A 24,536-nucleotide genomic window follows, 5' to 3' on the forward strand; every position below is an offset into this window, starting at 1 on the left:
CCAGTGGTATATTGTGTTACTATCCAGGTTTATTTTGTGAAAAAGCTAATTGATCTTTGGAAAAACACCCATCCAATTGTGTTAGCACAAAGCTGAAACTGCTGATTAAGGAAGCAATAAATCTGGCTAGTTGAGTGTTTGGAGCATCAGAGTCTGTGGGGTCAAATATACTCTCAAGTTGTCTAAAAAAATATTGGTTGATCATAAGTTTAATTTGCTATTCTCACCCCTGTAAACTCTATCAATGATTAAGTCATACTGATATTTTCACATGTAAATGGCCCTGCTCCACTAAGAAAACATAGAACCAGGACTTTACTTTGTGATGCTCTACAAGCAGCAGCCTTGAGCTGAGTTTGCAGACTAGGACGCTGTCTGAAGTCTAATATCAAAATGAATTTTAAATGTTAGTTCTACTATCAGATCAAAACCAGATGAGAGTCGCTATTCCCTACAAGATCATTGTGGGTACAGTGTTTTTTCCTCTAGTTTCCAATTCATTTATAAATTCTCCTTTTTTAAATTGTCTAAAATTAGTCAAATCTTATCATCTGATAATGTTCCAGTTAGATCAGCTCTACAGTTATGCTTTACTATTGAAATCATTGCTTTTCCATATGAACTGAAAAGTCAATCTTTACTCCTGGGATGTAAAAGTGTTTATAACGACCTCCTCCACTTCCCTTACAGCCCAGAGGTCAAGTCAATGCAAATCCAATTCCACAAGGACAAGGTGTCACCAATAAAGTAGTGGCTTGGACTGGTGTTCTTGAGTGGCAAGAGGTAAAACAAATTCTTTGATTTTGAATGAATGTTTGGTAATCAGAACATAAAACCGTCAAGGAAAGAAGTCTGGAAAAACAACATATATACAGCTCATTTAATTGTGAGATAGTTATCTGTTGTCTTACGTAAAGCGGACTTGCTTATTTTCTATCATGAATAAACAGTTTAAATTGTGAATGTTCATATTAAATATGGACAAAGCAGATGAGCAGATGTCCAAGTAAGCACTAAGAGTCGAAATATCAGGGTTCACACTGCTCTAAATGCTCTAAATCTAAACAGTTTTTTTCCCACTCCTGGCACTGTATGATGTCATAGAGTCAGGATAACCTCTCTGTGACTAACCCTGAGGGGAGTGAGATCTTCAGCTAACAGCTAGTCATTCTTCTCCTTACTGGGCCTCACCACCAGTACTGTGGAGCTGACAAGTGCTTCTTTAAAATGTGACGTAGCGCTGCCCAGCAGCTGACCAACACTTAATAAAACAGCGGAAGTTCTTCCCCAATGTAGCTGAAACTTTCCACTGGTATGCTGCAGCATGCAAAGGAGTTGGAGAGAAACTAATGTTTTTTGTCACACCAAAAAATAAATAAATAAGGGAAATATGGAGAGATCTGTAACAGTTATGAATTGGTTATTGGAAAAAGAAGCTAAGTAACTGATTACTTCAATTGCAAAACTGATGTGTGCTACTTATTTCAACTAAAGAGTAATCTAACACATTACTTTACCCAGCACTGCTCTTAGGTCTGTATGTCAGCAAGAGTGGATGCCCCTTATATGGTCATCTCATGCATAAACCTTCTGTTTGTATGAAGCAACCAATCAGAAGAAAGCTGTTTTAAAGAAAAGAGCCTCAGACCTCTGGTTTTACGCAGAGAATGAATTGAGGGCTGCACAAAGCCCTGCAAAGGTGCTCTAGTATGGTCTAGGAATAAAAATATATAGAACTCAACATTGGAATAAAAGGTCCACTTAAAAGGTTAGATAAGAAGATGGATACCACCCCTGTGTTTGTACAGTAAACCCGAGGCTATAGCCAACAGCTGGTTAGACTGCTCCAAATGACAGCCAAAAACAGGGGGGTTGTATTTCAGCTTATGCAGCACCTTTTTTGCTCTCCAAACAGACTTTTTTTTTTTTAACTTCCACGCAATTAAAATCTCTTCTAATGTGATCAGTCAGAAGCACCCAGAAACCAGAAAGCTTCTGCTACTAAAAAGCAGATTCATATCCATTTGCAGTGACCCTGTTTATAAAGATCAAAACATAAGGCTGCCCAGCAGAACAATTTATTGATATGTTGTATTTATTAAATGTACAAAATTGTTATGTGGTTATTTAAAGCAAGCTCCAGAGGTCCTGCAGACAAGTTACTTGTTTCCTCATGTTTTCAGCCCTAATTCTAAGCTAATTGGCGCCCAGCTTCATATTTACCGTACATACATAATTGATATGTATCTTTTGAAACGATTTTCACAATAAGTGAATTAATGTCCCCGCTCTAAATCACTCTGTATTAGATTAGAATAAAAATCAGCACAGTCTGAGACTTACCCACCACCACTGTCTAGGACCTATCAAGGCAGTAAGTCTTAATAGCCACCTGTCATTGATTATTGTACAGGTTGATTAATTGCACATCATTTTATTGTCCTACTTCTATTGGTTTTTGCCCAAGGTCAAATCGATTCAGTTTACAGTTGCATTGCTGAGCCAGGAAAATGAATGTTAATGGCTTTTATGCGACACTCATGAGGTCTTCCAGTGCTTGTGCTCAGTGGACAGACTCGGATCAATTCCCTCCATTGACTCTAGCCGCCGTCTTCTGTTTGTCAAAATTATCTAAGTCAGTTAAATGGACAGGGATAAGAATGAGAAGCTCTGGAGAATCTAAATCTTGTCTATGAACATACAAAACAATCACAAATGATCTGAGTGGACAAATTAGGAGCATGAAGCATTGCTCTTAATCTGCTGCCTCCTCCTGCAGTTAAGTCATCAGGCTTTCAGCTCTGTAAGTGATTCTTCTGTGGTGCAATCTGTAATGTTGAGAACAATTACAATGCAGACACCAAAACTCATTTGGAGAAATGGTTGTTGATAAAAACTCTAAAGGACTGCCAGCACACTTGGATGGAGCATGCACAGAGTACAGTGTTATCAATACGATACGTTCTGTGTTTTGGCTGAACGTCAATCTGTTATTTCCTGAAAGCGTTTCTCGTTTAAAATGTGGGTTATTTGCTGTTTCCAGTGTGGTTTACTGACACACTTTTTAAATCCACCTCAAATTTAAAGCAGATTAGGTTGGTTTGTTACTGTCCACATTTCCTGCTCCTTTTCTTCACTACTTTAGCAAGCCCTGGAGATAAATAACCCATTTGTCTGCACAGCAACACATTTGTAATGGTCTATAGTAGACCTGACTAATGTGATTGATTAACCATTGATCCTGTATTGATGCACTGAAGACGAGTGTTGGCAGTTTTCCCAGTGGGATTGCCGCATTGATGTGCTTCAGGAGTTTTTCTTTTTTTTACACCCCCTTTTAATTCTTGACAATTTATTTAGGTCTTAAAAGTCCATCTGTTTCTTTAAATTGCTTTTTCTGATTGAGGTCACTGGCAGAGGGTTGAGCTGGGCAGCCCACAGATCCTTTTCCTCAGCAATACTCTCCAATTGCTCTCAGGCCAACCTGAAATCCCAGATACCCATCAGACCATTCTGGTGTAAATTGAATGCTGGATGGTTAAACACACCCAAAACAGCAACATTACTCACCAAACAGGAAGGGTGCCACTCAAAAGCACATTCTTTGGGGAGTTCATTGCTCACACTGAGTAAGCTGTGCAGTGTTTAAACCTACAAAACAGCTGACTGGGATCCTGTGATCTGCAGTCACAGTGGTTTTTCTCTAATGTGGCGTCTTCAGCCTCTCTGGATAGATTTGAAATTATAGCAATTTAAGTGTCCCGATAAGTAGATGCATAAAAGTCACTTTGTCAAGATATACCAGTGGTATATACCAGTGCCCTTTTTCCAGCTGTCTTCCAGAGAAAACGCTAACGATAGTTGCCGAATTGATAGTCTCTCCAACTTAACACCTAAACATTAAAATTGACTAATTATTTAACTCAGTGATTTAAATGCGGAAATGAACCAAATTAACCAGTTTAATTTGCACAATTATGGTTAAAGGGGACATGTTATACTTGTATATGCCTGTCATGCTGTATTACAATGGGTGATGTATAGAGATTCAAATAATGAGGTCAGCATATGTACAGGTAATCCCTGTGAGCCTAAAGCTCACACTTGAGACCGCTCTTAATGCTCAGTTTCAGACTGTCTGATACATTGATCATTGAGAGCGGTGGTGAAAAGTCCGTCTCTTAGTTTAAGGCACAGTTCACTCTCAAATCAAATTTATGTGTGTTTGTTTTTTCCTCTGGCCTTTAGTGGTTCTTTTGGGTTGGGTTTCCCAGTTTTAGGGAAATCAGTTCTGTCTTCTCTTAAATATAGAACTCAATGGCACGAGCCTCGTGGTTCTTAAAGGGAGCATATTATGCTTTTTCTTTATTAGGATCCTGTTAAGACTGATGGATATTCATATTAAGCATTGCCAAACAGTTTCAAATAATGAGGTCAGCATATGTACAATCATTTTTAGCGAGCCAAAAGCTTTAAACACTCAGTTTAAGACCGTTTTTTTCTACCTTTGTCTTCGTATGACGTCAGAGAGAGTGGATATCCTTAACATGGCCACCTCGCAGACACAGTTCTAGCTGTGTAGCACAGACGTCCCACCTACCTGCTGTTCATTCAGGCTGATGGGCTGAAACAAATCCCAGAAGAAGATAAACATTATTTTGAACTGAATCATACAAATCTATTCTAATGGCATGCAGGAATAAAAATGGGAAGCAGGAAATGAGTACTGAGTGTAAGACCACAATAATTAAAGTTAAAGGTTTATGTGACTTATAAAATGATTTCATTATTCATTCATGTCTGTCCCAAATTTCTAGAGCTGTAATACTATTTTAAATTCTTTTGGTCACCATAACTGTGGTAAAAATCTCATATTGTAACAGCCTTTTCTACAATAAACCCCATAATCTGGCTGCAACTATGCACTTTAAAGCTTTTTCCCAGATTTAAAATGCAGGCAAAAATAGAAAATTCCCACGTCCCTTTAATTATTTGTGAAAGAGTAAAAATCCTGTCCATTCTGCAGCCTGAAACTGGGCTTTTTCCGTTGTTTTCTCAGGGACAGTAAGAACACACCATCAGGTCTGTTTTGAAGTTAGGATAGAGGTGTGAATTATTATATAAAAGTGTTAAAAATATATTTGTTCTCTCCACATTCTTACTGATTTCTTTGTTCTGCATGTCCTCACTAAACTTTATACAGAGCATGCTGAGCAGCAAGAACATTTGCAGTTTTACTGCATCCAGTCTGGCCACCCTGTATTTTAATTTTGATTTAAAAGAGTCTCACACCCACCCTTCTGTATCAATCCATGCAGAAACCTAAAGCCTCATCTATGGATTCAGCCACCAAGCTGACACGTTCTCTGCCGTGTCAGGTGCACGTCAACCAGGGAGAAAATCTGTGAGTAGCTCATCAATCACCCCGGACCTGAAATGTTTTTGTTCATGTCATGTTCACGAGTGTTTGTCTGTAAACAGGAACACAGACCAGTGGCCACAGAAGCTCATCATGCAGCTGATTCCACAGCAGTTACTGGTGAGACCAATTGCTCATGCTGTTGCTTTTGTTTTGTTAATTTGCAGTAGTGACACCTTTATGAATGATGCATATCCTGCCTGCTCTCTCTGTAGACAACCTTAGGCCACCTCTTCAGAAACTCTCGGATGGTTCAGTTTCTCTTCACGAACAAAGACGTGGAGTCACTGAAAGGCTTGTACCGCATTATGGCCAATGGTTTTGTAAGTTTTCAAGCTGACGCTACCTTTCTCTGAACCTAGAATGTGTGTCCTCTCCTTGTCCCTGCTCTTATCCATCATTCAGTATACCTCAATTTATTTTCCATGAGTGCAAATTGTGTGCAGGTTCCACCTCCACCCAGTAGATGGACTGAGCATGAACCTGTGTTGCAGTGCTGTGGTGAAGGCTCTAGGGGGGGTTCTAGGCCACACTTTTTTAAGCACAATGTGATTTAAAACATTATTTGCCATTAGTTTAGACAAAAAAGCTTTTAGTTGTGATTCATTTCCAAAGGGGTAGCATAATGATGGAAGTTTTGTTAGTGTGGTTTATTGTTAATCTGCTGGTACCTTTGAGAAATAGTGGAGGCATTAATGGCATTCAGTCCAGCTGAGCTCTACCTCTTTGCCTAAATTTGATTTGCAGCCCAGGGAAAGAACAGTGTGAATTAATATCATTTGCATTCACTTTATAAAACCGGCATGTTTGATTGGGCAAAGGAGCTTAGGAGAAGGTTATGTCCCCAAGCCGGAGCCCATCACATAATTACAACAGTGTCCCATGTCAGGGTCTTAATCTGCCCTGTGACCCTCTGCAGGCTGGCTGCGTTCACTTCCCCCACACTACCTCACCCTGTGAAGTGCGAGTGCTGATGCTGCTCTACTCGTCCAAGAAGAGAATATTCATGGGCCTCATCCCCAATGACCAGAGCGGTTTTGTCAACGGCATCCGACAGGTCATCACCAGCCACAAGCAGGTCCAGCAGCACAGAGCGGTGAGTGGAAGTGGAGTTTGTGGGAAGAGGAAGGAAGGTTTCACTGTGGCAGAAAACATGTGCAGCGGGGAGACCAAAAGGAGGTGATAATGAGGAGGCGTTTTAGAGATTGGACGGGGAATTGAGGTGCATTGTTTAAGGCATTAAGTTGCATTGTTGTTGACATTTCATTTAGTGAGCCCGGTATCTTCACAGCAGCCACTCTAGTAGAGGCATTAGCTCCTGCAACATTAGCTGACTGTTGCACTCCCACCTCATTATCTCTGCTTAAGTGAAGGCAAATATAGGTGCAAAGCATAAATGCTCTTTATGTTGAATTTGCTTCAACCACAGCAAAATGGCCTCTGCAACACTATGCACTGTTTGTTTATTTAAAAATACCGGGACAATGTGCAGTTACTGCTTTTGATTTTTTTTTTTTTTACATTAATTATTAATAACAGGCTAAAACATCAAAAACTAAGGATTTTATTGTCTCTGATTTAAGTGCTTCACTCATCTGTGGGATGGAGTGTGATGAAACCATCACACCTTTTGTGGGTTTTTTGTTGTTTTTAAGTATTTCTGAGTTTGTAATTTCTTGGCCATGACTTTGCTAGTCTCTTAGTAGTTTAAAGCTCTTGTAAACTCACTTTCAAATATTAAATATTTCTTTTTAACATCAAATATTAATAGTAAATCAAAGTCACAGAGGGGAAAACCATTGTTGGGTATCAATTATTAAGACTGAAACACTCAAAACTCAACCAGCATGGTAAGCAAAGACCAAAGAGCTGAATTTCATATATTGATTCCGTTTTTTTCTGAATGGAGTGTGGAAGTATGCATGAAACTAACTGAGTAAATAATGCCCTTTTATGGGCGCTGCTTGATGTGTGGATTAATCTGTTTTCAAATCTGCTGCAAGGAAGTCCCATCTATTTTAATCCAGTGAGAAGAGCCAAGATGAAACCCATAAATACAAAAAGCTTTCAGAAATAATAATCAAAATTGTTCTAGCTTTTATTTAATTCAGGTGTGTCCAGCACATTTTAGTTCATGGGCTGCAAACAGCCCAATTTAATCGCAAGTGGGCCAGACCACTAATGCCGTTGCATAATAATCTATAAATAGTGCCTTCAAATGTTTTCCTTTCTTTTAGTCTGTTTTTCTAACAATGAGAGAAAATTACCCACTTTTCTCATTTAATATTCTCCCTGCTGAGTCAACAGACACTCACCGACCACTTTATTAGGTACTCCTGTTCAACTGCTTCTTAATGCAAATGTCTAATCAGCCAATCCCATGGCATTTCATTTAGGTGTTCAGGCTGACAGTGTAATGGTGTGGGGGATATTTTCTTCTTTGGGCCCCTCAGTACCATTGTAGCATTGTTTTAAGTGACACCTGCTGACCATGTCCATCCCTTCATGACCACAGTGTACCCATGTTCTGATGGCTGCTTCCAGCAGGATAAAACGCCATGTCACAAAGCTCAGATCATCTTAAACTGGTTTCTTAAACATGACAATCAGTTCACTGTACTCAAATGGCCTCCACAGACAGCAGATCTCAATCCAATGGAGCCCTTTTGGGATGTGGTGTAATGGGAGATGCACACGGATATGCAGCTGACAGATCGGCAGGCACTGTATGATGTTTCCAGCACCTTGTTAAATCTATGCCATGAATAATTAAGGTAGCTCTGAAGACCAAAGATGGGTCAACCCAGTACTACTAAGTTGTAACTAATGAAGTGGGCAGTGAGTGTATAGGCACGATTTCCTCCTCAGTCGTCTTGTGTTTGCTTGGCTCATGACACAACAGTCAGAGTGATATCAGGCTGCCTTTGTGTCTTAAGCTTGTGGAACTAACCTGCTTAAATGTGTATGCGTCACCTGTTCACGTCAGTGAAAAAATTAATTTGTTTTCATGTGCAAACTCCCAGACTTTTATGTTCCAGGAAGATTTTTGCTCCTATTCAAAAACTCTTTGCATATATATGTTTTTGGGGGTGATTTTTAGGAATCAAGCATTTCTCATCTCTGCTATTGAGACTGTCTGAAAACAAGAAGGACAGGCAACATGATCTTGAGATTAGTTAGTGAACCAGCAAAAATATTTCTAAAGCCTTTCTTCCTGGCTCCTCTGTAGTCATCAAACTGCCTGCACCAGAGAAAAGGAGGAGACACTGTGCAGCTGCTGACTGCTATCACAATTCTGTGTGTGTGTGTGTGTGTGTGTGTGTGTGTGTGTGTGTGTGTGTGTGTGTGTGTGTGTGTGTGTGTGTGTGTGTGTGTGTCAGGGATAATTATGTTTACCATATAAGATTCAATGGTGGTATGAACTCGTAATTTGTATTCATATTTTGAAAAAAAAGAGAGAGAGAGAGAGGGAGCCTCCACTGTTGAAGGAACTGTTGCCGTTGCTGAGTGAGGGGGCAAAAATGCATGTGTTTTAAATATTAGGGGGGCTGACAGCTGATATGGCTTCATGACTAGTTATTCTGTTTATCTTGCTGTAAGTAGCCTTCAGTGCCAGCACAGCTGGGAGCAGACCATCACCACTGGAGCAGCCAGGCTTGTAAAATGTTGAGCATGCAGTCAGGACTGGGCATTCTGCGCTAAATCACAACTGGATCATCCAAGATGGCAGCCACCCTTCGTTTTAGCGTTATTTTTGGGAAATAGGAAGAAGTGGAGTCACATATACAGTCTATGATTAGGCTACCAGGAAACAATGAGTAATACATTTTCTGTGGACCTTTCAAGTTAACATGATGATTCACATTTATAAATTGCTAGATTGTGTTCTTCTCTTTCTGACTCAGGCCCTGATTTGCTCCATAGTCCTCATCCAACTTATTGCAGCTCACTAGGCTATGATTTCAGCATTTTATACACCAAAGTAGTGAGAGCACCTTCATTCCCCACACCTGTTCATGGTTCAAAATACAGGAAAAAGTCCTCAAATATGACCTACTTGTCAGACATTTTCACACTTTGCAAATCAATCAAGTTGGCTGGATTGGTCCTTTTTAAGAGGCTGGTTCTTGACCTGTGATTTAGAGCTTCGTTGCTCATAGTAAGAATCTGGTTTGGGAAGATATTTAAGTTCTAAAAGTAAAATCTGGTTGTGTCCTCCCGTGCAGCAGAGGAGTGAATAGCTTTAGATTTAAGATCCGTGAGGTAAGATCTGTGAGGAAAAAGAGCAGGCATTTTGAAGCTCTTGAAAACAGTGATTGGCATTTTTCACTTTTTCTTACTTGATAAGTGAAATCAAGAAATAATCCTCAAACTAATAAGAGATAAAAACTGAACTGTTCATTGGAGCCTTTGTCCTAATTTACAGTACCTTTGACAGGTAATGTCATTTCACTGTACAACAAGGTGAAAGAACTTAATGAAAGCGAAACATTCACAGTAGTTGCTGTGCGATCTTTTTTATAATCTGAAAAGTGTAAAGTTGTGAAATTTGGCTTTAAGCAAAGAAGATGGGGTGTTAATTTTACAGGCTGTCTAGATGTTAACATTACATAAGAGGTGCTGTAGGAGGAGAAGTGTGTGTCACTCTTCACGGACAGGATAAGGAGGTCTCGCCCACCCCCCACCCCCATCCCTTCCATCTCACTGGCAAAGGTTCCCTGTTCCTGTGGCAGAGTTCATTACAGGTTACAAACACTGCTGCTTTCTCCACACGACTTGAAAATTTCACTCTCCCTCTCTGCTCATCTTCATCCCTGGAGACGGGGTGATTTAAAGTGTGTCCTCTGGATTAGCTGTCTTTTCCATCACAGGGCTCCACTCCAGCTTATTGCATCCAGGGAGGGGATGCAGCGTAACTGTGAAACAATGCTGCATCCAGCCAGAGAACCGGCGTGCCTCTCTTTAAAAATGAAGCCCGTTGTCGGTTTTACACCAGTTGGATCGCATTTCTAGTTGCAGTCTGCTCTCATCAGCGATGATAGCGCTTGTTTACTCACCCTGCTAATTTTATGTCTTTGCAAATGCGCATAAGCCTTATATGTAAGTTGAAGCTGTGTGTGTGTGTGTGTGTGTGTGTGCGTGTGTGAAAGAGAGAGAGCATCAGGGCATTTAGATTAGGCAGTAGACATGAAATTATAATGAAGACTTTTTTTTTTTTCCCTCCTTGCCTCTTGTGTATCATCACATATTCAGTGCTGCATTGCTAATAGTGAAGCGGTACAGCAATCTTAACATAATTAAAATTTCAATTTGGACCCGTAGTTAAGGTTTCTCTGTGTAAAGCCCTGGAGTGGCATTCTTCGGGAACAAGATTGCAGTTTGTTCTGTTCCACTGCAAGACAAAACTGAATATTTTTCCCTTAAAAGCAACGCAAGCTTTAAACCTTGATCCAGGATTTCACAGGTTAGTGTGTTAAAGACAGGCGATAAATCACAGGCAGGAGAACAGAAAGAGGCAGCTGTTTTGTTAGTTCCCTCAAAAGACCTAAAGCTGTTTGTTGCACTGCTTTTGTTGGTCAGAAAACATACACTGCATTAGCGCAATCCCAGGGTGATTTGTTCAGATTCAGCAAGATGGATGGGTTAAAGTGGGCCCCCCCCCCCCCCCCCGGTCTCTGGTTAATAATTTGTGCTTGGAGAAGGGATGAAACACCCTTCATTCCTCCTTGTCTCTCCCTTAGTGTGGAATCACACAAAGCAGCACAGCTCGTGCAGAGCACGGCTAACTTAGGAGCACTTACCACTCACTCATTGCGATATTCGGTCTTGGCTGATTCCTATTTAAAGTGCAGGACTGTGCAGGTGAAATCCTGGTGATATACTGACTGCATTTCACTTGATTTTCTTTCAGTATTTCTGGTGCTGTATTTGTGAATTATTCAGACTCTCTCTTAGCAACAGGTTTCCTCTTTTTGTCTCACTGTGTTTAAATGGAGATGCATATTGTATATGATACCACACACACACACACACACACACACACACTCCCTGGCGGCTTCAGTTTGTTTTAAACTGTGAAATCCAAAATAACAAACACCTCAGCTGGTGGTGCTTGACGTTAAATCTCCACTGGTGTATCATCATCCTCGGTGTTTGCTTTTGCTTTCCGTCTGTGCACACATGTACAAAGAAAGTCAATATGTGCTTTCACACTTTTTCAGCATTGTTAACACAGTAAACATCAACTACATATAGCAAATATGAGTTCTGTAAATATGGATTATGGTTTCAGAGCATCATATATAAAAATATCAGAAGTTGTAAATTGTATTGATCTATTTGGACTAATTTTTTGTTTGTTTGTTTAGGTTCTTATTTCTTTTATAATTAATACTGACATGCCCATACTCATATCGATATGTTGTTGACAACTAGAATTATATCTTCTGTCTTTGATAGGCTGCATAGACATCCAGACGCTCTAAAGTAACAAGAAGTCATTCTTCTATAAAAATAAAAATACTCAGGAGATTCAGATAAAGGTAACATAAGTCCTGAACACATTAACAGAGTGTCAGTTTTTTCTCATCTGTCTGTCAAGTGTTTATTTATTGAATCCTTTATTTACAATGGTAATCTCACTGAGCTCAGAATCTCTTTTACAGGCTCTATAAAGTGTGAGCATGGACAAAAATACAAGTACACACAACTTACTTAGTGCTGCAAAAACAATTCTACTAATACGTATTTTCCGGACTATAAGTCGCACTTTTTTTCATAGTTTGGCCGGGGGTGCGACCTATACTCCGGAGCGACTTATATGTGAAATTATTAACACATTAACCAGAATACTCCAGCCACTTGACATCTCTGTGAACCGGGGCGTTAAGGCAGTCTTGCGTAACCTGTGGGAGCAGTGGATGATGGGTGGAGAGCACAGCTTCACGGCAGCCGGGAGAATGCGCCACCCAACTTTCCTGGAAGTCATTGGATAGATCAACAAAACATGGGCTTCAGTGACAACCAAAACCATCCTGTCGGGATCCAGAAAGGCCAGAATAATTGGAACTGCAACTGATGACGACTCTGACGAAAGCGACACAGAAGAGGAAGCGGCCCTTCGTTTACCTAGGGAGTGTGCAGAGTTGTTTAGAAGTGACACAGAGCAGGAAGAATTCAATGGATTGATGGTTTGGTAAATTTGTTAGTATGTTCTTTATGCTATGGTTATCTGAATAACTGTTAATGTTATGTTAACATACCAGACACGTACTCAGTTCGTTGTGCGTCATGTAGCTGAATGTGTTACGTCAGCATAACGTAGGCGTAACCCTGTTCGGCCTGTTCTTTAATCCATTATTATTTTAAATTGCCTTTCAAAATGCGACTTATAGTCCAGTGCGACTTATATATGTCCTTTTCTTATTTATTATGCATTTTTTGGCTGGTGCCACTTATAGTCCGAAAAATACGGTAATCGAAAACTCATCTGTTTGTTCTTCATGGATCTGGACACCCATTGAGATCCCCTTCAGTCATAGTGGATGTATTGCAGGGGACCGAGTAAGTGCTGTGTCGAGTTTGAGTTAGATTTGGTTTAGCGGTTCTCATATTTTGCCTAAAAGTTGTTCTCTGTTCTTAGTGTTTCCCCCAGAGTGACTGTAGTGGGGGAGGGACACACATATACACATGGAATTGTTTGTTTGCCTTTCTTAGTGAGGAAGGCCATTGCTATTAATGTCCCCCTGCCTCTTCCTACCTTAAGCGCAACTCATATCCTTAACCCTAATATAGTTCTAGCTTTACAGGGCTTTCAAATTGTTTTGGAGTAGCAGGGGGGGCATGCCAAAGTAGCAGGCACTCTTATGACCGAGACCGAAGCCATGACGGCAGCAGACGATATGAATAGTCACATGGCAGTCGTGAACCAATCAAATGGCTCAGATTGAAAGAACTTAGATATTGCCACGTGCGTCTACATGGCGCTGGAAATGGACATGGCGGACGGCGCAAAAATGTTTTTTTAGGAAAATTAAGAAGTAGACGGCGCAGAGCGGTGGAGTAGGTGGAAAATGCGCCTGGCGCCGGCATAATTTGAAAGCCCTGCTTTAACCCAAGAACCAAATCTTAACCTGCAAACAGGCCTTTGAAGGGGCATTAAAAATAGAAGAGCCGGCCACAAAAAGTTCATCATTTCATCACTCTGATGGACTAACAGTCAAACTGGCTCTCACAAAGATAGCTGGATATTTTTTTTATTTGTTTTTGTTTACTTTGCCCTTCATATTCCTGTGACAAAAGACTTGAGTCACTCTCTCATTTTATTGGATGAGCCAGAAAACTGCAACCCACAATCTGCACAGCCACAATCTCACACACACACACACACACACATTCAGCGAGTGTGATGCATCCTTTTTTCTAAACAGCAGCACTGCAATTGTCTCCAGGTGACACGTTTAGGTGAAATTATTTGTATTATTATTATTATTGTGTAATAGATTGTTATTACATTACATATATTTTGCAGTAGCTTATAGTGCATCTGTCCTATGCTGGTGACAGGGTCAGCCCACCCTCACCCTGCATACATAGAAACAGTCACAAGGCTTTTAGGTTGGGGACAGGACATGCACTATTAGCAAAACGAAGTCCAGACAAAAAGGTAGGTTGAACAATGGGCTTCCTATTAGCAGAAGATAAATATTAATTTTCATCTGAGCACAAATCTGATTTTGATCTTCAGTTTGTTAATTGGATTTTGCACGTGGGAATTAAAAGTAATTTTAGCCACCTGAATATGTGCAGCATTCAGCACTTTTAGTTCAAGATCCGTTCACTTAAACGTGATCATATTTTTCCATATTTTTTTTTCTAGTAAATCATTGACATTATACTCGCTCGTTGGATTTTATTAGCACATTGATGCACGAAAAATTCCTATTCCTTCATGTTTCCCCTTTTTTTTCACCTATACATTTCTAATGTCTGATTGTTAACCTGTTTCATGCACTACCACCAACAAAAGATTGTTGGTAGTGCAAAAAAACCCAAAACTGGCACTTCTGGCATACTTTGTCCCCGCTTGAATATTTAAATAAATATCTTATCTGCACCGAAAGGCTAAATTGTGGACCTTCACTTTTTGGATTATTCATCTTACAGTAAATGTTTAAACTTGTGTATCTTTTTAAAAATGATTTTAACAGGTTGTTGTAGCCCACAAAATTAACAGATCCTTTGGTCGCTAAAGTAAAAACCTATTCACCAAGTGCACAGATCACTAAGGGTAGAATGGCCATTAATGGGTGTGACTGGTAACTGTATTTGGCTCACAGAGCTACTTGGTTAAAGTACATCAACAAAGGAAGCAGGGTAACCAACTGGACGTAGGCAGTTAGAGCTAGGTGTCTCCCCACCACTGACTTAAATAAGCTTCTAATGATTCCTTCTAAGGTATTACTCTTTAGGAGCAAAGACTCTGACCCTTTGGATGGTGAGCTGGACTTCCTGAACAAGGGCAGCTGGGATCTGTCACTGTGTAATGTTCAGTTCCTGAACCATCAAAATGTGGCCTGGTCCTTTAAGGCACCAATCCAGAATTGGCTGCACCAGCAGAAAATGAGTTTTTAAAGTTGATTAAATGTGCAGTCACTCTGTATGAGACTATAGTAATAAATATACTCACTGCATTTCTTTCTTTCTTGCTCTCTTTCTTTTATATTATGCAGCAGTTGAGCAGTGGAGCAGGACCGATGCAACCTGGTCAAGTCCCCCCCAATCAGAACTTCCTCAACAGGCCCCCTGGTCCTATTCCCGTTTCCCATGGCAATGTCCAGCAGCAGGTAAATAAATGAACCTACTCATCTGCCTCTTTTCCTCATCAGATTCCTCTCGCACTGCCTGTTATTGACACCTGAACTGCTTGGGATTTCTGCATGCGTTGCTGCTAACTCTTTCCTCCAATGTCTTCCTTATTATTTTTTTTCTCACACTTCCATCACCCTTCCCCTTCTTCACTCCCCCCTCCCTCCTTCTTTCTGATCTGACCAGTCTGTGGTGGTGGGCATGCCCCCTGTTAGTCAGGTATCTATGATGGAGGAGCAACAGAGACAGAACAACATGGTGAGACCCAAAGTAGCTGTCAACTTAAACAACATGTATTTATGGTGTCCACAAGGGCTTTAAATTATGTTATCATAATTCAGTTAAAGGTCTTATTGAACTTCGTGAACAATTAGTTCAGACTTTCTGGAATTCGTGGGCATCATTTGTTCCACAATGTCAGGAATCCTGTATTGAGGCATTTTCACACATGCTCTGCAGCCTTGAACTTTTTTAAAACTTATCCAACATACACTACGTGGACAAGTCACAGGCCACCTACTCGTTACACAGTTGCACAGTGCAATTATTTGCCTTAGCATAGCGTGTAAAAGTTTGTAACTTCACTTTGTGGCCGAGTTGCTCTAGCTCCTATTTGCTTCCACTTTACACTGAAAACATGTGACCAAATAATTTTGTCCATATAGTGCATGAGAATTCAAAAGTCCAATGCAGCTCCCTCACTTAAACCACACAGCGTATTTCCACTGTGACTGTCTGCAAACTCTTTCCTGCTATGTGACAACTGTGGAAAACATCCCAGCCTGATTCTTCCATAATTGCCCAACATTCATGTGTTTAAATGGCTCTAGACACACCGTGACTCTCGTCTCATTGCTCAGCATCAGACTGGTGCGCAGCTAATTTCTATAAACTGTATTAAAAAAATGGAGGTAACCACTGTGACGTCACCTGTTTGTTTTGGACTTATGTTGGCACTTGACCCACAAGTGGTGAGAGGGTGCAATGCTAAGTTATCAGCTAATGCTAGTCAGCTTGGTTAACAAGCTTCATCCATAAACTGGATAGCTGCAATACACAGACCCAAGGCTTTTTTTTTTTTCTTTTTTAACAAGGCTGGTTTTAATGCTGTTGCTTTCTGTGGGGATTGACTCACTTTTGGATCCAGCCTCATGTGGCCACTAGCGGAACTGCACATTTCACATTGGCTTCATTCTTCAGCTGCTTGCTAATTTCCTATCGGCATATGTGCTGACTTTTTAAGTTCCTGTTGAATGCTTCTGAGGCAGCATGACCTTGATGCTATATAACACATTAAACTGATGACATGCATGCATATGTTTGTATAATTTTATGAAATGGATCTTTTATTGTCATCTGAAGGTTGGTAGATGTTAGTGTCGCTAATATCAGACTTTAATAATGTTTAAAACCACATTATGTGTCACCCAGAAAGGCAGAAATCTTCAGTAATTTTGTGAGCCAGAACTCATTCATCTTATTTTTCCAAGTGAATGCTCAGCAGGCTGCACAAACACTGCTTTTTTTGTATGTTACTATTAGCTGTAGTGTTGCTTTCAAAAATGGCAGTGTTTGCGATTACTCTGATTAATACTTAGGCTGTAGCCATAACTTAATTCTTAAACTACGTGGCATTCCTTCAGATGACAATGAGAGCTGCCGGACCAACCAATCAACAGCCGCCTGTCAGTGGCGCTCCACCTAATCAAGTTCCGACTAGCGGACAAGCCCCGCCCCAGGGTCCCATCCTTCGCCTCACAAATCCAGGAGCCAATCCACAGCTTCGCAGTCTTCTTCTCAGCCAACAGCAGCCAGTAAGAGTGCATCAGACAGCTGTTTGAATGAATTGCTTCGCAGTAAATGCCTGATTCTGAAGCTCTGTGTCCTTGCAGCAGGGTGGGGTGTCTCACATGCCAGGCATGATGTCTCACCAAGGTTTGGGACAGCAGTTGGTCCACCAGACACCAGGAGGCGGGGCTCAAATGCAGGGCCAGTGGAGGCAACCCATGGCAGGTCAGCAAGCATCCCACAGAGAGGTGGAAAGAGTTCAGTAATATTTGACTCAAGCAGACATTTAGAATATGGGTCAGGAAATGCGCTCATTGAAGGATATTAAGCTTGACATCTACAGAAAATAATAACTTTAAAAGGTCACATTTCTAAAATGTGACAAATTCCAACAAGTCAGATATGGAAGAAAATTAAAGAGCAATTCTTGTTTTATTCCATTAAGGGCATTTCCACAGACTTTTGTTTTCAAATCAAAATTTAAAGCCATCCAGTGCAGCCATGTGTATCTAACAAAAGTTCACAGTTTTGCTTGAGTTAAAGGTTTCACTCAAGTGTGCATGCTGGCCAAATTTTGATTTGTGACACTTTATTTTTGTGCACATTGATTGAAAAAGTCTGCACAAGTTCTGGTGCGTTAATCTATTGATTTTAAACTTTAAATGTTTTCATTGCTTAAAAAACACCACACAGGAGTTGAGCCCATGGAACCAGAAGGATTTTAGTTTATGATATATTGTTGAACATGAAGAAAATATCCCTAATTTTTCTTGTTGCAGTTTGATATGTATTTGTGAAGATATGGTTTGAAATGTCCAGTTCTCACAGTAGTAAAGAATCCTAAAGATTCCTGGATCAAGATGTGGATAGACTCCAAAAGTTAATCACATAATCTCCTCGGCAGAAATAAAAGGAGATTTCCTTTTGATAGGAAATGGCTCGAAGGAAGAGGACGGCAGTCAGTCAGAGAATCCGGCCAATTTTCAAAATAAAAGACCCAGTATAGACAAAAAGCTCCGCCTCTGTGATTTGAAGCTGTGAGATGAAGAGGCTTTTTGGATCATATATTTATATCTGTGCTTGTTCGTACAGCAGATTTGCTATCACCAAAAACCTTTCTGTGAAGTGTGGTAATACTTTAATACTAAAATAATTATCTTCTGTATGTCCTTATTAGGGTAGTGATTTGTGCAAATACGTACAGTGCTTATTAGACCACCACCCAAAGTAAGGTTTATGCCACTGCGGCCCTAAATTAGCAGCTTTGGTAATTTAAAAAAAAATCACAAATTAAACAAATTATTATTTTTGATTAAGATGCCAAATTATTTATTTACTTGCATTCCTGAACAGAAAAATTTTGCCCTTGTTTGCCTAATAAATAACAATCTACACTATATTGCCAAAAGTATTCACTCGCCCATCCAAATCATTGAATTCAGGTGTTCCAATCACTTCCATGGTAACAATTGTATAAAACCAAGCACCCATACACAGAGACTGCTTTTTTAAACATTCATGAATGAATGGGTCGCTCTCAGCTCAGTGAATTGCCACCTGTGCAACAAGTCCAGTCATGAAATTTCCTCACTACTAAATATTCTACAGTCAACTGTTAGTGGGATTATAACATAGTGGAAACAACTGGGAACAACAACAACTCAGCCGTGAAGTGGTAGGCCACGTAAAATCACAGAGCGGGCTGAGCTGATGCTGAGGCGCATAGTGCACAGAGGTCACCAACTTTCTGCAGTCAATCGCTACAGACCTCCAAATTTCATGTGGCCTTCAGATTAGCTGAAGAACAGTGTGTAGAGAGCTTCATGGAATGAGTTTCCATGGCCAAGCAGCTGCATCCAAGCCTTACATCACCAAGAGCAATGTAAAATGTCAGATGGAGTGGTGTAAAGCACGCCACCACTGAACGCTAGAGCAGTGGAGACGTGTTCTCTGGAGTGATGAATCATCCAGTCCAATCCAGTTTTATTTATATAGCGCCAAATCACAACAAACAGTCGCCTCAAGGCACTTTGTATTGTAGGTAAAGACCCTACAATAATACAGAGAAAACCCAGCAGTCAAAACAATCCCCTATGAGTAAGCGCTTGGTGACAGTGGGAAGGAAAAACTCCCTTTTAACAGAAAGAAACCTCCAGCAGACCCAGGCTCAGGGAGGGGCAGTCATCTGCCGCGACCGGTTAGGGCTGAGGGGAGAGAGACAGGACAAAAGACATATTGCGCAAATGCAAAAAAAAACGGTCCTACATATTTGTTTAATACGTGCATTGAAGGACATATCCTGGTCAAAAATAACTCCAAGATTTCTCACAGTGTTACTGGAGGCCAAAGTAATGCCATCCAGAGTAAGTATCTGGTTAGACACCATGTTTCTAAGATTTGTGGGGCCGAGTACAAGAAGTTCAGTTTTATCTGAATTTAGAAGCAGGAAATTAGAGGTCATCCAGGCCTTAATATCTTTAAGACATTCCTGCAGTTTAACTAATTGATGTGTGTCATCTGGCTTCATGGATAGATAAAGCTGAGTATCATCTGCAATGAAAATTTATGCAATGCTTTCTAATAATACTGCCTAAGGGAAGCATGTATAATGTAAATAAAATTGGTCCTAGCACAGAACCCTGTGGAACTCCATAATTAAGCTTCATGTGTGAGGAAGACTCCCCATTTACATGAACAAATTGGAGTCTATTAGATAAATATGATTCAAACCACTGCAGTGCAGTACCTTTAATAGCAAAAAACAAAAAAAAAAACATCATGCTTCTCCATGTAGACAAGTCTGAGTTTGGTGGTTGCCAACTGTAAGGTTTGGTGGGGGGGGGGGGGGGGGGGATTATGGTGTGGTGTTGGTTTTCAGGAGTTAGGCTCTGCTCCTTAGTTCCAGTCAAAGGAACTCTTAATGCTTCATCATGCTAAGACATTTTGGACAATTTCACGCTCCCAACTTTGTGGGAACAGTTTGGTGATGGCCCCTTCATGTTCCAACCTGACTGCACACCATTGCACAAAGCAAGAACCAGAAAGACCTGACCTCAACCTGATAGAACACCTTTCGAATGAATTAGAGTGGAGACTGTGAGCCAGGCCTTCTCATCCAACATAAGTGTCTGACCTCACAAATGTGCTTCTAGAAGAATGGTCAAAATTTCCCGTAAACCTTTGTGGAAACCCTTCCCAGAAGAGTTAAAGCTGTTATAGCTGCAAAGGGTGGGCTGACGTCATATTAAACTTCACGTATGTGAAGGCAGATGAGTGAATACTTTTGGAAGTATAGTCTAAGTTTTAGTTTTAAACAAGTTTTTGACAGATTTCTAAAATACTTGTGTTTTTCTGTTTTTATGACAGGTCGGCTTATAAATTACTTAGGCACTGTAGGTCTGTGTGATTGCTGATTTTATTGTTAACTAGCAATCACACAGAACACAAAAGTAATGTAGCACATCGTGCAACAAATTACAAAAAGTAAAGAGTTGGCATTCCTGTCTTTGAGTGCTGAAATCCAACCCTGGTTACACCTACTGATAGAGCGCATTGGTTTCAGTCACTGGTTTGCTTATTGCGGTTTGATATGCACGTACTGCCGGTAATCAAAAAACAAACAAACAAAACTACCCTTGCAACAGAAAACACAACCACTGCACAGTCCTGTCAGTCTGAACACCGTCAGTGCTGCCAGTGCTCGTGAAAGATTTCCTTGATGATAGAAGGGGCTCCATTTACATGTGGATTGATGTGGTTTGTTATTCAGGTTTTACTTTGAGAAAAAAATAACACAGGAACACTTGGCTTAGAAATCCTGGATGCCTGAGCCAATATTTATTGCAATGCAGAAACATTTCAACTCATTGTACACAGTAGTTAAGTACCTTGATGTTTATTTATTTCAAACAAAGTGTCTCTAAAGTAGGTCTCTATAAAAAGGGAGAACAAATGCTGTGCCAGTGTCTCTTAGCTCTCACCATCCTGCTTAACCGTTTCTCTCAGTTTCCTTTTTTTGAAAGTGTTTTCAGAAACTCTCTCTTCCTTTTTCTCCATCCCAGGTCAGATGATGATGCCTGGAGGTCAGAGAGGAGCTGTACCACAGCCCGGGATGCCCCAGGTCTCCAGCATCATGGAGGATGAAGTCCTCATGGACCTTATCTGATGGAGCTAGGCTTTGTAGTTGAATCCAGGCAGCCATTTTTCCAGTTTGGACACATATGTCTGCTCTGTCGCTTTAATCCTACAAGTGTTCAACATAATGAAACAAATAATGAGCAGCTTTTTTTTTCTTTTCTTTCATTTTTTTACAGGACTGAGTAGCTGAAGTTAATTAGGGGCAGACAATGTGAGCATTAGTTTTTCATGTAAATGTTCAAAACCATCAGCACGCTAATCCCACATGCTACACACAGGACAGAAAAGCAATCATACTTGTAGAAACTATACTCTGTAAGTTTTATCATTGAAATGGGATCCTGTGTTATTTTTTTTCCTTTTTAATTAAGATTTTACTTTCTCCTGTTACTTTATTTTTTTTAATTGTTGGTCAAGTTGTTTTATGAAGATAAAATAAAACTAAGCATCATGTGAAAGTTGTTTGTGATTACAAAGAGGTTTTGTTGTTGCTGCTGCATCCAGAGTCTCCACTACTCCCACAGCCGCTGCATGTGAATGCAACTTGGCCTCTTAAGGTGAGAGAGAGAGAGAGAGAGACTGAAATAGACACAGTAATAGATAGTTCAATGTCTTTTTCTGCCAAATAGTGTCACAGTGTTAATTTTAACTACTCCAATATGTTGTGGAACCATAGAGAGTCTCCTCGTGCCAAGTAGTCCTACCAGATGGCATCAGTTGGCCACGTTTCCCTTGGCATAACGTACAATCAGGCTGGCCGCATGCGCACATGGCACAGACTCCACATATATGCCCACAGTCTGCTTTCGCATCGCGCCCTCACATGCAATTATGTTGCATGCGAGTTAACACGACCCTGTTGTGCACCTCGTGGTGGAAAAAGGAGAATGTACGTGAACTTCGCTCAGACACGTAACATACGTTTAATGACGCGTCAGTTTATGCAGCCCCCCCGCCCAAAAAAAAGAACTTGGACACTGTGTATACACTCACCAACAGGAAGTGATGTCAGTCCCTGTCACCTGGGAGACAGAGACGGTTGCTAAGATACCGTGACAGTGGGTTCTTGTTTCTGAGCTTTTCCTCAGCCGCGCTTTCACATGGACTCACACAGATAGACACTAGTCCCTCAGTGGCTGGTGTTCATCCCTCCCATCCCTTAATCACCGGCCGGCCCTCGGAGCAGGGCTCAGCTTCACTTCATCTTCCTCTCTGTTCCCCTCCATCTCTATCTATGCGCATCCATCTCACTATCAAGCTATTAATGCCTTTCTGCACTCTTAAGTTTTTCAGTTTCTCTGTTATTAACAGCAAATTCCAGTCATGTGGAATTTACGCATATTCCATATGGCAACGAAAAAAAAAAGACTTCAGTTATGATGATATGATGATAAATCACTACTTGGGAAGTTGATAGCTGAGTGGTGACAGCTTTTCTTACTCACACTTTTCTTGTCTGTCTCTGCTGTTTTAATGAAGGCACCCTCGCCACAAAAAAAAAATACAAGTCCTTCCAAAAAATGCATTGTTTTTTTTCTTAAAATTCCTAAAATGGAAATTCCTTTGTTTCTAAACAGGTTGCAACTTTCCAAAATTAAAGCAGAATGTGAAGAAACAACCTCTGACTTTACATTCAAAACATCTCTGATCAACTGACCTTGAACCAGAACAAAATTTAATATAATACCACTTTGTGTTAAAGTTTGGCTGGTAAAATCTTTATTTATTTAAACTGAATTTAACCAGAAAATTCTTCTGGAAATGTGTGTGTGTGTGTGTGTGTGTGTGTGTGTGTGTGTGTGTGTGTGTGTGTGTGTGTGTGTGTGTGTGTGTGTGTGTGTGTGTGTGTGTGAGAACAATGATTTTTAAAGGAAAGTTAACATCTGTCGTGGACTGAGGACCTGTCAAGGGTCCCATCCCATCCCCTTTCACTCTGTGACAGCTGGGACAGGCTCCAGCACCAGAGAAAAAGAAAAAGCACGCACATCTGAAGGAGTAAAAAAGGGTGCTAGGACAAAAAACAATAGTGAAACAAAAATTAAAGTCCACACACCATAGGCTCCAGCACCCCCACCACACTGAATTGGATACGCAGAAGAATCTATATGGATGTATGTTACTAAAATGTACCTTTTATAGTAAACAATAAAAACTTTTTACAGCATCTAAGATTTACAGAAAAAGTTTGGTGTGTTGGGTGATCATGATCTATGCTCACACTGTGTGAACGGGAGCAGAAAAATGACATGCGGTTCATTCTAATAAACATGATGCAATAAGGATTTTTGAGGGCCTTGCTGCATACATTTGCATATAAAAGAGTTCTAATTAGATTTTCTGAAAACGTTAATTTCCTTAATGTATTAAAATACAAGGTTAACTTTAACACCAATTGGGAAGGCAATAATGACAAAGAAGAATTCAGTAATTAAAGCAACAAATCAATGATGGCCGTCCTTCATAGAATATATATCACAGGGGTTTTGGTGGTGCATTAGTATAAGTCACAGTCCTCTTGCTCATGTTGCAGTTGACTGATGATCACATGATGTCAAATTAATTGCCATTTTTGCTGCCTGAACATTAGTGTTGTGTGTTTTTTAGTGTTACTCTCTCAGATGAAGAATGTGTCTTCTAGTTGTCGTTGCTTGACGTTCACTTAGAAATGTTAAAATGGTCTACCAGCAGCGCCTTTCTTCGCCTGAAGCCCGACAGAAGGCATTTCAGCGGCCATGGATTGAGAAATATTCATTTTTGTTGTGGAGCTCAACAATTTTGTAAATTAAAAAAAATCATCAGCACTGCAGAACTAGAACTAGAAAGTGTGCAAATTAGTTCCTGGAGTGCAAATGAAGAGATTTAATTGCACAAGAGCTTAAAATGTTATAATCATGGCATAATTAGGGAAGCTGCATTTCATAATTATGGATGTGGTAACCCATGTACATCTACATTATGTCCTCAAGCTCCTCCTAGTAGTTTCCAGATTCCCAGAGGAGGTTGTGTGATCTCAACCTCCATTAAACTCACCTAACTATCTCTCGTGAACCAAACTCTGTGAAACTCAAATTCCTTCCCTTTGGGCAGCACGAAGGATGAAGGATGAAAGGAGATGAGTCGACTTCTGATCTCTGTCAAAATAAAACAGCAAATGTTCAAGACTTCAGTTCAGGCACATTTAGTTTAATGAGCCTGCGAAAGGACTCATCACAATGGTGAGAGCGGTCTGACAAAGAGAACAAAAAGACGATCACTGTTGTACATACCTTGATGTAGCTTACATTCACGCAACAAAGAGCCTATTTGGTGCTTTGGTGAGTTATCT

The 24,536-nt window shown here is 40.4% G+C and overlaps 1 protein-coding gene across 2 annotated transcripts in view; it reads left to right on the forward strand.

Annotated features, from left to right (window-relative positions):
* The window catches only part of med25 (mediator complex subunit 25), a 31,197-nt gene extending 9,525 nt beyond the window's left edge, over positions 1–21,672 (forward strand). Inside the window, exons 11-20 of one of the 2 annotated variants that reach the window (XM_030735661.1) lie at positions 691–783; positions 5,319–5,404; positions 5,482–5,539; positions 5,635–5,742; positions 6,339–6,515; positions 15,151–15,264; positions 15,473–15,544; positions 16,930–17,100; positions 17,179–17,299; positions 21,136–21,672. In XM_030735661.1, the coding sequence (XP_030591521.1) occupies positions 691–783; positions 5,319–5,404; positions 5,482–5,539; positions 5,635–5,742; positions 6,339–6,515; positions 15,151–15,264; positions 15,473–15,544; positions 16,930–17,100; positions 17,179–17,299; positions 21,136–21,239 (1,104 nt within the window). In that variant the 3' untranslated portion in view covers positions 21,240–21,672. The remainder of the gene's footprint in view (positions 1–690; positions 784–5,318; positions 5,405–5,481; positions 5,540–5,634; positions 5,743–6,338; positions 6,516–15,150; positions 15,265–15,472; positions 15,545–16,929; positions 17,101–17,178; positions 17,300–21,135) is intronic. The other variant, XM_030735662.1, reaches the window with a different exon arrangement.
* Positions 21,673–24,536: the final 2,864 nt, after the last annotated feature.

This window comes from Archocentrus centrarchus, chromosome 8 (assembly GCF_007364275.1).
Source record: "Archocentrus centrarchus isolate MPI-CPG fArcCen1 chromosome 8, fArcCen1, whole genome shotgun sequence".
Taxonomy (NCBI): domain Eukaryota; kingdom Metazoa; phylum Chordata; class Actinopteri; order Cichliformes; family Cichlidae; genus Archocentrus; species Archocentrus centrarchus.